Below are 16,571 nucleotides of genomic sequence, written 5' to 3'. Positions count from 1 at the left end.
CTGGGAGAGCAGTCATACGTCAGATGAACTTTTAATTGAAGGTTTCTGAGGTTGCTGTCGTAGAACTACACATACAGTACCAGTCAAAAGCTTGGACACACCTACTCATTCATTGAAGGGTTTTTCTTTAATTGTACTATTTTCTACATTGTAGAATAATAGTGAAGACATCAAAACTATGAAATAACACATATGGAATCATGTATTAACCAAAAAAGTCTTAAACAAATCAAAATATAGTTTATATTTTAGATTCTTCAAAGTAGCCACTCTTTGCCTTGAAGACAGCTTTGCACACTCTTGGTATTCTCTCAACCAGCTTCATGAGGAATGTTTTTCTGACAGTCTTTAGTTCCCACATGTGCTGAGCACTTGTTGGCTGCTTTTCCTTCACTCTGCGGTCCAACTCATCCCAAACCATCTCAATTGGGTTGAGGTCGGGTGATAGTGGAGGCCAGGTCATCTGACGCAGCACTCCATCACTCTCCTTCTTGGTAAAATAGCCCTTACACAGCATGGTAACATGGTAACAACAAATGATAGTCCCACTAAGAGCAAACCAAATGGGATGGTGTATCGCTGTGGTAGCTATGCTGTTTAAGTGTGCCTTGAATTCTATATAAATCACAGACAGTGTCACCAGCAAAGCACCATAACACCTCCTCCTCCATGCTTCACGGTGGGAACCACACATGCGGAGATCATCCTTTCACCTACTCTGCTTCTCACAAAGACATGGCGGTTGGAACCAAAAATCTCAAATTTGGACTCATCAGACCAAAGGACAGATTTCCACCAGTCTAATGTCCATTGCTCGTGTTTCTTGGCCCAAGCAAGTCTCTTCTTCTTATTGGTGTCCTTTAGTAGTGGTTTCTTTGCAGCAATTCGACCATGAAGGCCTGATTTCATGCAGTATCCTCTGAACAGTTGCTTGAACTCTGTGAAGATTTATTTGGGCTGAAATCTGAGGTGCAGTTAACTCTAATGAACTTATCCTCTGCAGCAGAGAACTCTAGGTCTTCCTTTCCAGTGGTGGTCCTCATTAGAGCCTGTTTCATCATAGCACTTGATGGTTTTTTTGACTGCACTTGAAGAAACATTCAAAGTTCTTGAAATTTTCCACATTGACTGACCTTCATGTCTTAAAGTAATGATGGACTGTCGTTTGGTATTTTACCAAATAGGGCTATCTTCTGTATACCACCCCTACCCCACCCCTAACTGATTTTGCTCGAATGCATTAAGAAGGAAATCAATTGCACAAATTAACTTTTAACAATGCACACCTGTTAATTGAAATGCATTCCAGATGACTACCTGATGAAGCTGGTTGAGAGTGCCAAGAGTGTGAAAAGCTGTCATCAAGGCAAAGGGTGGCTACTTTGAAAAATCTCAAATATATTTTGATTTGTTTAACACCTTTTTGGTTACTACATGATTCCATATGTGTTTTTTCATAGTTTGGATGTCTTCACAATTATTCTACAATGTAGAATATAGTAAAAATAAAGAAAACCCTGAGTAGATGTGTCCAAACTTTTGACTCGTACTGTATGTTTATTTGCTAAAGCTGGAGGGTGATGCAGAGCTGTCTGAAGACCAAAAGGCTGCGATCGGGTCTTTGGATGACATGTGGGACCTCTCTGGGGTAACAGCCGAGAACAGAAAATGGCTGTTCAACCGTCTACTACAGCATGCGGTAATCACCCTTTTCCAGAGATCGTTCTCTGAACAACAGTGACTGTTAACCTAGCTTAGTTTTTTAATCTAGTTATGTATACCTTATTCCTGCTTTTATTTCAGTTTTGTGAAGTTAGATTGTGTTGGAAATATTTAATTGTGTGTTTATTTTCTTTTTATGACAAAGCGAAAACATGTTTTTAGAAATCTTTACAAATGTATTGAAAATGAAATGCATATCTAATTTACATAAATATTCACAACCCTTTGTAAAGCACCTTTGGCAGTGATTACAGCTATGAGTCTTTTTGGGTTATTCCCTAAGAGCTTTCCACATTTGGACTGTGTAACATTTGCCCATTATTCTTGTCAAAATTCTACAAGCTCTGTCAAATTGGTTGTCAATCATTGCTCGACAACCATTTTCAGGTCATAGATTTGAAAAAACAGTACCTCGACCACTCAGGAACATTCGCTGTCTTCTTAGTAAGCAACTCCAGTGTAGATTTGGCCTTGTGTTATAGATTATTGTCCTGCTGAAAGGTGAATTCATCTTCCAGTGTCTGGTGGAAGGAGACTGAAGCAGGTTTTTTCCTCTAGGATTTTGCCTGTGCTTAGTTCCATTACATTTCTTTTTTATCCTGAAAAACTCTTCAGTCCATAACGAGTACAAGCATACCCATAACATGATGCAGCCACCATTATGCTTGAAAATATGGAGAGTGGTACTCAGTAATGTAATGTGTGGTATTGGATTTGCCCCTAACATAACTTTTTGTCCTGAATACAAAGTGTTAATTGCTTTGCCACATTTTTTTTCAGTATTGATTTAATGCCTTATTGCAAATAGGATGCGTGTTTTGGAATATTTGTATTTGTATTTGTATGCGATTTAAAAAAAATCTCAGTTTAATCCATTTTAAATTCAGGCTGTAACAAAAACAAAATGTGGAAAAAGTCCATGGGGGGTGAATACTTTTCTGAAGTCACTGTAACTTCCAAAATAAAGGAAACACCAACATAAAGTGTCTTAATAGGGCGTTGGACCACCACGAGCCAGAACAGCTTCAATGCACCTTGTCATAGATTGTACAAGTGTTTGGAACTCTATTGGAAGGATGCGACACCATTATTCCACGAGAAATTCCATAATTTGGTGTTTTGCTGATTGTGGTGGAAAACGCTGTCTCAGGCGCCTCTCCAGAATCTCCCATCAGTGTTCAATTGGGTTGAGATCTGGTGACTGAAACACACACACACACACACACACACACACACACACACACACATTTGAAATGCTTTATTTGAATCCACCAATCAAATTTACAAAAGAATTATCCAAACATTTCAAAGGCACCTCCTTCTCAAAACGGCTAGGCTGCCCACAACAGCTGAAACAGAGCAGTACCTAGCCAATTGATTTGCCCTAGTTTTTGTCAGGCCCGCAATCTGCAAGTCTGTGTACGTGTCCGAGACGGCCAAATATCAGCGCCACCAGCTTGCGCCTACACCCGAGGCTGTCCAAGCGTGCCACGAGTGGCTGGTATTTTAAGCAGCTTGTCGGTAAAGGCCTTCTCCATGTAGCCGTCAAATGAGCAGCCCACTTCCAAAAGGAGCACCTCCCGCTGGCCTCCACCCACAACAACAATGTCTGGCGTGTTTGGCCCACAGGAAAACACATCAACAACATCACACCAGCTTCCCCTTACACAAGAATGTTTATTCATGTGGCTGTTGGTGAGACTACTTGTCTCACCTCGCTATCAGGTCGATAAGGCGGTAATGTCTAACAATGTACAAATCCTTGTATGAACAGCAGCCATTCATAGTCCATTACATTTGACTCATGTAGAATACAAAACGGGTCATGGTTTGTAGGGTACCAGAGTGCTAGATTATATTTTGTTGGGAGAACTTGCAGCCTTGCCTTAACAGTAATGACACACACTTTAAACCCCCTATGCTCCTTTGAGACCCCTCTTTCAAAGTCCCTGAGATGGCTTTATTTTTTTACATTATTTTACGTCAAATACAAACATACACATACGAACAACAATTTACAGACGCACAAACAACGACTAGATCTCCTCTGCCCAGACCTGCATGCTCACATCCCCATCCCTAGTGCCTGCATTATTGTTTGCCTTAAATTGTACCAATTTGTTTTTCTCGGTCGCCCATGCTGTTTCAATATTTCAAAAATTAGATTTTTCTATTGTGTTAATGATGGCGGATTGATTGATTTCCAAATGTTTTACATACGTTTTATTTAAGGTGAGGGATGAGAAGAGAATAGTCCATCCCATCGGGTATCTCGCTACACCTCCAATTTGTCATGTCTTGAAATATATAGACAGACGGATTAAAAGGAATTTTACATTGTAATACTTCTGACAGCCAACTTTCTAGCTCCGCCCACAACTTTTGGACTTTATAGAATTCCCCAGAAAGCATGGATTATTGAATCATTCTTAGTTTTACACTTAAGACATGACCTATGCATTGGAGGGCCTTGGTATAGCATAACCAACAGGTGAAGGGGCTGCCTACTAAATTACCTGTTGGGGCCGGCAAAAATGGCAGTGTGGAAGATCAGGAAATATGAGATGCAGGGGACGGGGTGTACTGACCCCAGAGCTGTGCTGCTGAGGCTGGTGTGGGCTCAGCTCACACTGGACCATGTATATAGGGTGCTGGGGTGTGTGGGCGTCAGGGGGGTACAGTGGAAGAGAAGGGGGGCTTGGTTCTAACTTTCTAGGTCCGTTAAAATGAAGTCAAGTTTGTGCTATTAATTATGTAACTATTTGGGATTTATTGGCTTGGAGTTTGTCAAAAGACACCTAAAGACTCTCAGACCATGAGAAACAAGATTCTCTAGTCTGATGAAACCAAGATTGAACACTTTGGCCTGAATCCTAAGCTTCACGTCTGGAGGAAACCTGGCAACATCCCTACGGTGAAGCATGGTGGTGGCAGCATTAAGCTGTGGGGATGTTTTTCAGGGACTGGGAGACTAGTCAGGATCGAGGCAAAGATGAACGTAAAAAAGTACAGAGAGATCCTTGATGAAAACCTGCTCCAGAGCGCTCAGGACATCAGACTGGGGGTGAAGGTTCACCTTCCAACAGGACAACGACCCTAAGCACACAGACAAAACAAAGCAGGTGTGGCTTCATCTCTGAATGTCCTTGAGTGGCCCAGCCAGATCCTGGACTTGAACCTGATCGAACATCTCTGGAGAGACCTGAAAATAGCTGTGCAGCAATGCTCCCCGTCCAACCTGACAGAACTTGAGAGGATCTACAGAGAAGAATGGGAGAAACTCCCCAAATACAGGTGTGCCAAGCTTGTGGCGTCATACCCAAGAAGACTCATGGCTGTAATCACTGCCAAAGGTGCTTCAACTAAGTACTGAGTAAAGGGTCTGAATACTCATGTAAATGTGATATTTCAGTTTTTTGTTAAATATAAATTGGAAAAAATGTATAAAAACTGTTTTTGCTTTGTCATTATGGGATATTGTGTATCGATTGAGGGGAAAAAACGATTTAATACATTTTAGAATAAGGCTGTAATGTAAGAAAATGTGAAGGGGTCTGAATACTTCCTGAATGCACTGTATAGTTTGTATTTACAATGGTGTTTGATTTACTGGTTGCCCTTTTCTTGTGGCAACAGGTCACACGTAACGGCTGTCGGGAGAGGGAGTAGACCAAGGCGCAGCGGAGTTAGTGTTCATCATGAGTTTAATTTAATGGACGAAAGAACACTATACAAAACAAGAAAACCGACAGCCAAACAGTACTGTCAGGTGCAATACAAAACAGAAACAGAAACAATTACCCACAAAACCCCAACGGAAAAACAGGCACTTATGTGTGACTCCCAATCAGCAACAACACTCTACAGCTGTGCCTGATTGGAAGCCACACGGCCAAAATCAATGAAACAAACCAACATAGAAAAATGCACATAGAGCGCCCACCCAATGCAACACCCTGGCCTAACCAAAATAAAGAACAAAAACCCCTCTCTATGGCCAGGGCGTTACACACGTCTTCCTGCTGTGATAGCACACTGACGTATTTTACCTAGTAGATATGTGAGTTTGTTTTTCAAATTATTTTGGGGTCTGTGTAATCTGAGAGAAATATATGTCCCTATGGTCATACATTTGACAGGAGGTTAGGAAGTGTAGCTCAGTGTTCACCTGATTTTGTGGGCAGTGGACACAGTCTGTCTTCTCTCAAGAGACGGGTCTGGCTATGGCGGCCTCATAGTCAAAGCTTTCCTTAATTTTGGGTCAGGTATTCTGCCACTGTGTGCTCTTTGTTTAGGGCCAAATAAAATTCCAGTTTCCTTAGTTGTTTTGGGTAGTTATTTCTAATTTGTCAAGTAATAATCTTTTTGATTTCTCATGATTTGGTTTGGTCTAATTATGTTGCTATCCTAGTGCTCTGTGGGGTCTGTTTGTGTTTGTGAACAGAGCCCCAGGACCAGCTTGCTCTTCTCCAGGTTCATCTCTCTGTAGGTTTTGGCTTTGTTATGGAAGGTTTGGGAATCGCTTCCTTTTTAGGTGGTTGTAGAATTTAACTGCTCTTTTCTGATTAGCCTGTATCGTCGTAATTCTGCTCTGCATGCATTATTTGGTGTTTTACGTTCTACATGGAGGATGTTTTTGCAGAGTCTCAATTTGGTGTTTGTCCCATTTTGTGCATTCTTGGTTGGTGACCTCACAACCGTAGAGGGCAATGGGTTCTATAACTGATTCACATATTTTTTGCCAGATCCTAATTGGGATGTCAAATTTTATGTTACTTTTGATGTCGTAGAAAGCCCTTCTTGCCTTGTCTCTCAGATCATTCACAGCTTTGTGGAAGTTACTTATGGCACTGATGTTTAGGCCAAGGTATGTATCGTTTTTTTGTGTGCTCTAGGCCAACCGTGTCTAGATGGCATTTCTATTTGTGGTATTGGCGACTGGATCTTTTTTGGAACACCATTATTTTTGTCTTACTGAGATTTACTGTCAGGGCCCAGGTCTGGCTGAATCTGTGCAGAATATCTAGGTGCTGCTGTAGGCTCTCCTTGGTTGGGGACCGAGGCACCAGATAACCAGCAAACAGTACACATTTGACTTCAGAATCTAGTAGGGTGAGGCCAGGTGCTGCAGACTGTACTAGTACCCTCGCCAATTCGTTGATATACATGTTGAAGAGGGTGGGTCTAAAGCTGCATCCTTGTCTCACCACACGGCCCTGTGGAAAGAAATTTGTTTTTTTGCCAATTTTAACAGAGCACTTGTTGTTTGTGTACATGGATTTTATAATGTTATATGTTTTTCCCCAAACACCCTTTTCCATCAATTTCTATAGCGGACCCTTGTGCAAAATTGAGTCAAAAGTATTTTTTAAATCAACAAAGCATGAGAAGACTTTGCTTTTGTTTTGTTTGTCAAATAGGTTGTCAATTTGTCAGTTAGGTTGTACAGGGTGAATACATGGTCTGTCGTACGGTAATTTGGTAAAAATACTATTTTTGTTATTTGCTCAGAACATTATTTTCACTGAGGTGTAGAAGTTGTTTATGGTAATGCCGGGGATTTTCCCGAGGTTGCTGTTGAGTTATATCCCACTGTAGTTATTGGGGTCAAATTTGTCTCCTTTTTTGTGAATTGGGGTCATCAGTTCATGGTTCAAAATATTGGGAAAATGCCACAGCTGAGGATGACGTTAAAGAGTTTAAGTGTAACCAATTAGAATTTGTGGTCTGGATATTTTATAATTTCATTTAGGATACCATCAAAACCACAGGCCTTTTTGGGTTGGAGGGGTTTGTATTTTGTCTCTCTCTCTCTCTCTCTCTCTCGTTCTCTCTCTCTCTCTCTCGTTCTCTCTCTCTCTCATTCTCTCTCTCTCTCTCTCTCTCTCTCTCTCTCTCTCGTTCTCTCTCTCTCTCTCTCTCGTTCTCTCTCTCTCGTTCTCTCTCTCTCTCTCGTTCTCTCTCTCGTTCTCTCTCTCTCTCTCTCCTGTTCTCTATCTCTCCAGGGAGGCAGGCAGGTAGGTGTGGGGTCAGTCTCTGGTCACTGCTCCCACAGGAGAAGATATGGAGTGACACTGCCACCGATAACTCAGCATGCAGGTAGACAAGCAGGGGACATTTGAGCAGAAACAACCGTGAATTAGTTAAATACAGAACGAAAACTGAAAGCAGAGAAAATAGGAGATCAACCGCCCTTCTCGTGCAGTGAGCCTGTTTACTTTGGCCTGTAGCGATGTGTGTCACTGTTGCGTTATGCCTTACAAATCTCTCTCCGTTGGTAAATCACCTTCCATACTGTACATATTCCCCTCCTATGCCCTCCCTACAGTATAACCTCTGTCCTCCCCTACCCTTCATATACCGTGTACCTTTCCTATGCTCCCTACCCTAAACCCTATGTCCTCCCCCATCTCCTACACAGTGCTGGCCTCAGCAGCAGCCATAGTAGTATGACTGGGTGTTTCTTTCTCAAAGTTCTATGGACTCCAGCAGAGGAAGTAGAGTGTGTTAATATCTCTTAGCTTCCTGTACTAACATACTACTGTCACCAGCATAGCTACAAATGTCTAACATAACCCCTCCTGACCACGCTAGTCTCGTCTGAGCAGAGAGTTCGACACTGGGCCAGTCAGGCAGGAAGTCATTTTCAAAGTGTGTGCAGGTCGGTTGTATGTGTCAGTCATAGAGAAGTTGCTGCCTCTGAGCTTTCAATTCACCCCTTCATGATTTTTTTTTTAATAAAAGTTTTATTTATCCTTTTATTTAATTAGGCAAGTCAGTTAAGAACAAATTCTTATTTTACAATGACGGCCTACCCCGGCCAAACCCTCCCCTAACCCAGACGACAGTGTGCCAATTGTGCGCCACCCTATGGGACTCCTGATGACGGCCGGTTGTGATGCAGCCCGGGATCGAACCAGGGTCTGTAGTGACGCCTCTAGCACTGAGATGCAGTGCTTTAGACCGCTGCACCACTCGGGAGCCCCATAAAATGATGAGTGTATGGCATGCATGGTTAGGGTTGAGCCAGGGTGGACATGGAGCTAGTGGTAGGGTTAGGGTTGAGCCAGGGTGGACATGGAGCTAGTGGTAGGGTTAGGGTTGAACCAGGATGGACATGGAGCTAGTGGTAGGGTTAGGGTTGAGCCAGGGTGGACATGGAGCTAGTGGTAGGGTTAGGGTTGAGCCAGGGTGGACATGGAGCTAGTGGTAGGGTTAGGGTTGAGCCAGGGTGGACATGGAGCTAGTGGTAGGGTTAGGGTTGAGCCAGGGTGGACATGGAGCTAGTGGTAGGGTTAGGGTTGAGCCAGGGTGGACATGGAGCTAGTGGTAGGGTTAGGGTTGAGCCAGGGTGGACATGGAGCTAGTGGTAGGGTTAGGGTTGAGCCAGGGTGGACATGGAGCTAGTGGTAGGGTTAGGGTTGAGCCAGGGTGGACATGGAGCTAGTGGTAGGGTTAGGGTTGAGCCAGGGTGAACATGGAGCTAGTGGTAGGGTTAGGGTTGAGCCAGGGTGGACATGGAGCTAGTGGTAGGGTTAGATATAAAACATAAGGAAGTGGTTGAACTGTAATGGCTGCCCGGGGGATGCACATCAACAAGTGATATTGTTTTCACGTAAGAGCCTCCTATATTTGTTACTAACGTGTGTGTGTGTGTGTGTGTGTGTGTGTGTGTGTGTCTGTGTGTGTGTGTGTGTCTGTGTGTGTTTTAGGCTGGTGCAGTTCTCCCGTATGTGTGACAGATCTGCGGGGAGTTTTACTCAGGCTAAATTTAGGGTGCCCTTGACAGGTCCTGGGACTGCTCAGAGGTGTGTGTGAACTGCCTTGTCTTAAAGGATGTTAAAGAGAGGAGGAGAGGGCACACAGCAGGTGTTTCAGCTACAGCAGAGACCAGGGCTTAAAGGGATACTGCGGGGGTTTGGCAATGAGGCCGTTTATTAGGGTTGGACGGTATCCAGATTGGCATATCGTCACGCCATCCTTTTCTCACCCCGGGATTCATGGTATTACCGGTTTAGTACACAAGTGAGTCCAAAAGGGGGATGTGCAACTCAATATTAGTGTATAATATAGATTATTATGTCATATAGGTGTGTGTCTGTTTGCGTGAGTGTGTGGCTGCGTATGTTTTTTTGAAAATGTTCATTAATGGTGACATTTACATGCAGTGTGAAGAAGTGTGTGATTGATGAGGGCTGGTACATCCTGTGTCTCCAAACTCCTCAGGCTCAGAAGTAGGGCAGCCCTCTCTCTTTTCTCCAGCGCATATTAATAGCCATTAGAGTGTGTATCATATACACCAAGATACGCACGCAGACACACACGTCACACACACACACACACACACACACACACACACAGCCGGTGCGATGCATGTCATTTACAATAATACGATTTCCCACCATCTCTGTGATGTTTTGTGGTGAATCATTTCAGTTCATCAGGCTATGACACACACACACACACACACACACACACACACACAGAGAGAGAGAGAAAGAGAGAGAGGGGCATTCATTGGGGCTCTGTCTCTTTAAGCTGTTTGCTGCTGCAGAGTGTGTGGGTGCTGCAGCAGAGGCACTGAGAGATAGAGAGAACGAGAGAACCCCGGAGTCCGTCAGCTACAAAACAAGTGAATGAGAGAGAGATATTCCAGTGGAGGGGACAGTAGAAGCGTGAGGGTAGAGGTACGTGTGGGCAGTAAGGAAGCGGTTAGGCAGAGGAGGTGGAAGTAGAGGCAAGCTGAGGTTTGAGGACTTTGAAGGGTAGAGGTGTGTGTGCGCGAACTAGCGGAGTGGTACGGGAGGAAGGGGTGTTGATCATGAGTGTGTGTATGTGTAAGGTAAGAGCCGTGTAAGTGTGTGTTAGGTGTGTGTGTGTGTACGGGGTGGCAAAGCGAGAGGTGGACGGGGTGCTGGTTCGGAGCGTGGCACAGCTGGGCGAGTGGTGGCGCTGGGATGGCGGGCACTGGGGAGGCTGGCGAGCTGGCAGCCCTCGGACCGACAAGGAGCCCCTCAGCCGCGGGCAGGAGAGGGGCAGAGGGCACACGCCAGGGAGCGCTGTTGGGCTCGGGTACAGGACGGCGCCCGCAGGGTGGTGCCATGCTCCCAGACAGGCACAGGTAGCGCCGTTGGTTACGGGGCCGCGGGTAGAGGAGGGGGAGCGAGGGGGGGAGGCGGGGGAGAGCGGTGAGGGTGTGAGGCAGGTAAGAGCTTCTCAATCCTTGTCTCTGCGTGTGAGGGCTGAGGTAGGCTGCGAAGGAGAGGGGGAGTTGGGGGGTGAGGATGGCGATATGGGCAGTGCGTGTTTCGGTCAGGTGTCCAGGCGTTTGGGCAGGCTGTTACGGCGCCTGCCCAAGTCTCGCTCCTGGAGTGACGGACTTCGGATGCTCCGCAGAACCAGCTCCAATGGATCACTCATCAACTCTTCCTCAGGTATGGAGGGAGGGAGGGAGGGAGTAATAGAAGATGGGGGATGGATAGGAGTGTCAGAAAGAGTGGGGAGAAGATGGCAAGATGTGGAAGATGATAGGATTTACGGGGATGACGGAGGATGAGGAGACTGGACAAGAGGTAAGAGCAGAGGAAGAAAAGGATACAGGAGAGAAAAGAGGGAGGTGGTGGGTATTGTTACATTGTGTGTCACAGGGGACAGCTCTGCAATGACCATTTTGTATGCTGGTACTCTGAATTTCTCTCTCTCCCCCTGTCTATCTCTCTGATCTCTCTCTCTCTCCCTCTCTATTGTGTCGCGTAAATGGTGTGGGGATGAATAGATAGAGGGATACAGAAAGACAGTCATCAACACAGTGGAGCTTCTGGAACTCTTCCCCCAAACAGGGCATAGGAATTATCCACACACTGTCCAGTGAACCGACTCCCCTCCACTGGCAGTGTTCTATCACAGGCCATCCAGGTCATGCATATTCTATGTCTCTGAATGTCAGCCCATGATCAATGTGTTATATTAAACCTGATCTGTAAACTGATGGGACGATACCATGAAACCAGATTATAGATGTCCGCCTGTGGTCTGTTGTGGGAATATGATATTCGAGCTGACTGTTTAGGGGCCCGGAATGGAGTTTAGCATCGATCCTAGCACGTGTTTGTTCACAGAGAAGGGAAAGACTGACGCAGTTGTGTGGACTGATGAGTATAGATTGCACAATGGTCGGAGAAATAACGTAATAAGGCAGAGCCAGATCGATAGATTTACATAGGGAAAGAAGAAAAGAGACTGAAGTGTCTGTGTGTACCATTTACTTCAACGGTGGCAGGATAGCCTAGCGGTTAAGAGCTTTGGGCCAGTTACCGAAAGGTCGCTGGTTCGAATCCCCGAGCTGACCTAGGTGAAAAATCTGTCGACGTGGCCTTGAGCAAGGCACTTAACCCTAATTGCTCCTGTAAGTCGCTCTGGATAAGAGCGTCTGCGAAATGACTAACAAGTAAAAATGAAAGGGTGTTTTTTTGTTCTAGACCTGTCTGTGTAGGGCTGATAAGGTCCTGAGCAGAACTCATCACCACACCTCTATGATGCCACAGCCTCTAGAGACCCCTATATCAATCAGGGCTAGTGGAGAAGTTTAAATAGCTCCGTTTAAGAGGAGTTTAAATAGCCTAAAGAGCTCCCTCAGATTCCAAAGTTCCTTTTCTACTTAATCGTAGATCATTGTATCGAAACGTGGAATTATCTGAAATGAGTCTTTATTACTGGCTGACTCCTCTTCTCCTCTAGCTGTCATTGACATGATTCTGTGTACCAGGGCTTCTGTGTTGACCTAACTAACTGGCCAAGATGGAATCCCGTCATCTTCCGGCCCCACCTCCCCTGCTGTCCCCCACTCTGCTTTACAACTGGAACTGTTGACTTGCTGCTTCTGTTGTCTCTGGTGTCCTCCTGTCTAGGGCCCCCAGGGGCCAGGAGTTTTTTTTCAGGAAAACCTCCTGGCCCCCAGTCGCTGAGTGTGTTAGTGTGTTTTTCTCGTTGGACTGCTGCTTCCTCTGCCCTGACAAGCTGGTTATATCTGGTGTGTGTGTGTGTGTGTATGTGTGTGCACGCGCTATTTCATACCATGAATTCTGTCCAAAAAACATTGATGTGGTATATTTTATTCCTATTGTGTTACTATTGAATTGTTATTATTAAAAACAGTTTGGAATGGTCTCGTAAGCACGTACATGTGACAAATACAATTTCACACACCTTTCATCCATCTCTCACAACATCTCCCTTTCATTGGCTATCTCTAGTTCTCTCAAAATCTCCCCCCTGTGTGTGATTTGGCTAGCTGCGTTTTCAGGGGGTCTCTCTGCTGTGTGTGATGTCAGCTGTAGACAGGCACACAGATGTGTGTGATATGTGTGTTCTGTTAGATAATGTCCTGGCCTTCTCTCCTCTGTTGCCTGGGAGACGGGGACAGTTCTGTGTTTTGGTTTGGCCTCCTGTGGGAGCTGTAGCCTGTAAGAAATGTGGAAGGAAGGAGGGATAGGGAGATTCAGATTGGTGTTACTGTATCCAGCAGAGACCAAACACACACACCAGAGCTTCAGAGGGGCATAGCAGACCATTTTGGTTTATGCTTAAGGGTTTGTTGACTTTGGCTGGTGTAGGCGGGTCAGAGCACGAGCTGTTTATTCAGGCTTTATCCAGGCTGGGTGAGCGGCTGGTGGGCACAGATGGATGTATGAGAGAGGGAGAGAGAGAGAGAGATGGGAACAGGGAGGTGTCCGTGATGGAGGAGAGGGGTGGAGGACTGTAGCAGTGCTACCACAGAGGGACATAGCTGGTCTCAAGGTTACAGTCTCTGGCACCAGAAAAGTCTGCTGACAGAGCTGAATCTGAGAGAAAATGAGGTGGGGAGAAAGAGGGAGAGATCCAGAGCAGAGTAGGAGAGAGAGAGAGAGAGAGGGGTGTCAGCATAAAAGGTCCTAGCGACTGTCAGAGAGAGAGAGAGAGAGGCATCAGTGGAGAAAGAGATGAGAGGCATCAGTGTTTCCCCTCTTTCGTAAAAGCCCCCCTGAGTTCCAGGTACTGTAGGGGGATTCTCCAGCTCTGACCACAGCATGGCTCAGGGAAGTACCACACCGCCCCATTGTGTTCTGTGTCTATAGGGGATGGGGTTCTGCAGAACCCAAAAGGAACGAGAGGGAGAGAGAGCAAGGAAGACAAATAGAGAGAGAAGGAAGGAAGTAGAGAGAGAGAGAGGTTATACGAGTTGTGCTGGGGAAAGTCCAGTTCTTCAGGAGTGCCTGTAGGGGAAGTGAGGTTCAGTACAGTAATGTTACAGTGCGGTGTGACTCTGTAAGGGAAGTGACTCTTTAGACTGAGGGCTTGTTTGACAAGGAGGATATTCCTTATGCTGTCTGGGGGAGTTTAGAGCTCAGAGCCTCATGGAGGATGACTGTTGTGGAGTTTCGAAGTTTATTCGCCACGTACACAGGATACAACAGGTGTAATACGACACAGTGAAATTCTTACCTTTTTAAAATCTTAGCTCGTTCCCAACAATGCAGTGATAAGAATAATGGGAAATAGAATAAAAATGTAAAGTAAGAATAAAAACGACACAAGAACTAATGAGAGTTAAAGAACACAAGAATCCAGGTTTATACGGGTTAGTACCAGTACCTTATTCAATGCGCAGAGTTACTGGAGCTGTTGAGGGGTGTTTATATATAAAAAGTGACTGGTAGCAGGAAATCCACATACAGTTGAAGTCAGAAGTTTACATACACTTAGGTTGGAGTCATTAAAACTCGTTTTTCATCCACTCCACACATTTCTTGTTAACAAACTATAGTTTTGGCAAGTCGGTTGTAATTCTTGTAATTCACTTATATTCACTTATAAGTGGGTGCTTTGCTGCAGGAGGGACTGGTGCACTTCACAAAATAGATGGCATCATGAGGACGGAAAGTGATGTAGATATATTGAAGCAACATCTCAAGACATCAGTCAGGAAGTTAAAGCTTGGTTGCAAAAGGGTCTTCCAAATGGACAATGACCCCAAGCACACTTCCAAAGTTGTGGCAAAATGGCTTAAGGACAACAAAGTCAAGGTATTGGAGTGGCCATCACAAAGCCCTGGCCTCGATCTTATAGAAAATTTGTGGGCAGAACTGAAAAAGCATGTGCGAGCAAGGAGGCCTACAAACCTGACTCAGTTTCACCAGCTCTGTCAGGAGGAATGGGCCAAAATTCACCCAAGTTATTGTGGGAAGGCGGTGGAAGGCTACCCAAAACGTTGGACCCAAGTTAAACAATTTAAAGGGAATTGTAACAAATACTAATTGAGTGTATGTAAACTTTTGACCCACTGGGAATGTGATGAAAGAAATAAAAGCTGAAATATATCATTCCCTCTACTATTATTCTGACATTTCACATTCTTAAAATAAAGTGGTGATCGTAACTGACCTAAAACAGGGAATTTTTACTAGGATTAAATGTCAGGAATTGTGAAAAACTGAGTTTAAATGTATTTGGCTAAGGTGTATGTAAACTTCCGATTTCAACTGTAAATTGGCAAAAATGTCTAAAAACCTGTTTTCGTTTTGTCATTATGGGGTATTGTCTGTAGATTGCTGAGAATAAAAAAAAAAGTAATCCATTTTAGAATAAGGCTGTAACTTAACAAAATGTGGGAAAAGTCAAGGGGTCTGAATACTTTCTGAAGGCACTGTATGTAAACGTAAACAGGAGTACTAGTGACCAGTAGCAGGATAAATGCTAATGGAAATCAATAATCAAGCGTAATGGAGTGTGTGTGTGTGTGTGGTGTGTCTTTGGTGACTGTTGGCCCAACAGCTCTTAATACCCGTACTTTTCCGTCACGGATGAGAGGGAATGTTTACTCTTTCAGAGAAAAGGAAAGTAAAACAGTGCTGACTCTCACTCTCTCTCTTTTCATCCTCTGTCGTTTCAGTTTGATGGCTTTTCCCTGAGGGGATTTCCAACTGTCACTGTCTCTACTGTAGAGAGCGTTTGGAAACTCCAGCTCTGGCTTTGAGGTTTGATTATTTTCTTAGATATGGGTGTTTTTCAGGTAAATCCTGTGAGAAAATGGAATCTCCTGCTTTACTGTCTTACTGTCCTACCTGCAGAGGAAGGGAGAGGGGGAGGGACTGGGTAAGGGAGGATGGATGGAGGGACTGGGAGAGAGGGGGAGAAGTAGAGAGAGGGAAGACGTGTCTGAGTCAGTGTGAGGTCAATCAATTGTTCTGCTCAAACCAATCAGGCTTCTCACTTCAGCACTTGGGCTCCGTCCTCATTGTAGATAGAGGACATCGACCACATCTCTGCACCCACTGCTGTTTCTCTCTCTCTTCCTCATCTCCTCTCTCCCCCTCCCTTCCTCTCTCCGATGCCATAGATTTTCCCCCCTGTGCCTAGTTTTGTGAGACAATGCTCAGGGAGCCGGAAAATCTCAGCTCATCTCTGCGTCTGTAACCCGAGATGCCCTGTGTGTGTGACCAAGGCTGGGCCAGGCGATACGGAGGGGAGGAGGGGGGAGGAAGGGATGTGGGGGTGTTTGTGATGGCCAGGGGAGGGTACAGATAGTCTGCATCCTGCCCAGATTAGTAGGAGGGCAGACTGAGATGTGGGACAGACAGACAGACGGCTGGGTGATGGTGGCAGGAGGAACATATGTTTACTGTGCTCCTCTGGGTAGGGGGAAATCTCTTTCGCAGCAAGCAAGACTGTAGGGTAGAATAGGGGGGTATAGGGGGAGTAAATGAACAGAGGTTATAGGATTCGTAAGGGGGTCACGGGGGTGGGAGTTGAATTTCTAGGGGTACGTGGGTAGAGGGAAGGCGGCGAGGAGAGAGGGTACGGTAAACTCAGTG

At 45.1% G+C, this 16,571-nt stretch overlaps 1 protein-coding gene across 3 annotated transcripts in view; it reads left to right on the top strand.

The window, feature by feature from the left end:
• LOC115150898 (ras association domain-containing protein 5) overlaps nt 1–16,571 on the top strand; it is a 45,848-nt gene that overhangs the window by 7,089 nt on the left and 22,188 nt on the right. Inside the window, exon 1 of one of the 3 annotated variants that reach the window (XM_029694708.1) lies at nt 10,961–11,156. The exons of the other annotated variants lie outside the window; for them this stretch is intronic. Coding sequence (XP_029550568.1) covers nt 11,015–11,156 — 142 coding nt within the window. The 5' untranslated portion in view covers nt 10,961–11,014. Of the gene's footprint in view, nt 1–10,960; nt 11,157–16,571 lie in introns of those variants that run through there. 3 annotated transcript variants of the gene reach the window in all.

The sequence above is a fragment of the Salmo trutta genome, chromosome 16, assembly GCF_901001165.1.
Source record: "Salmo trutta chromosome 16, fSalTru1.1, whole genome shotgun sequence".
Lineage (NCBI taxonomy): Eukaryota > Metazoa > Chordata > Actinopteri > Salmoniformes > Salmonidae > Salmo > Salmo trutta.
Note: the sequence above shows the minus strand (reverse complement) of the source record. Positions and strands in the feature narration are given on the sequence as shown.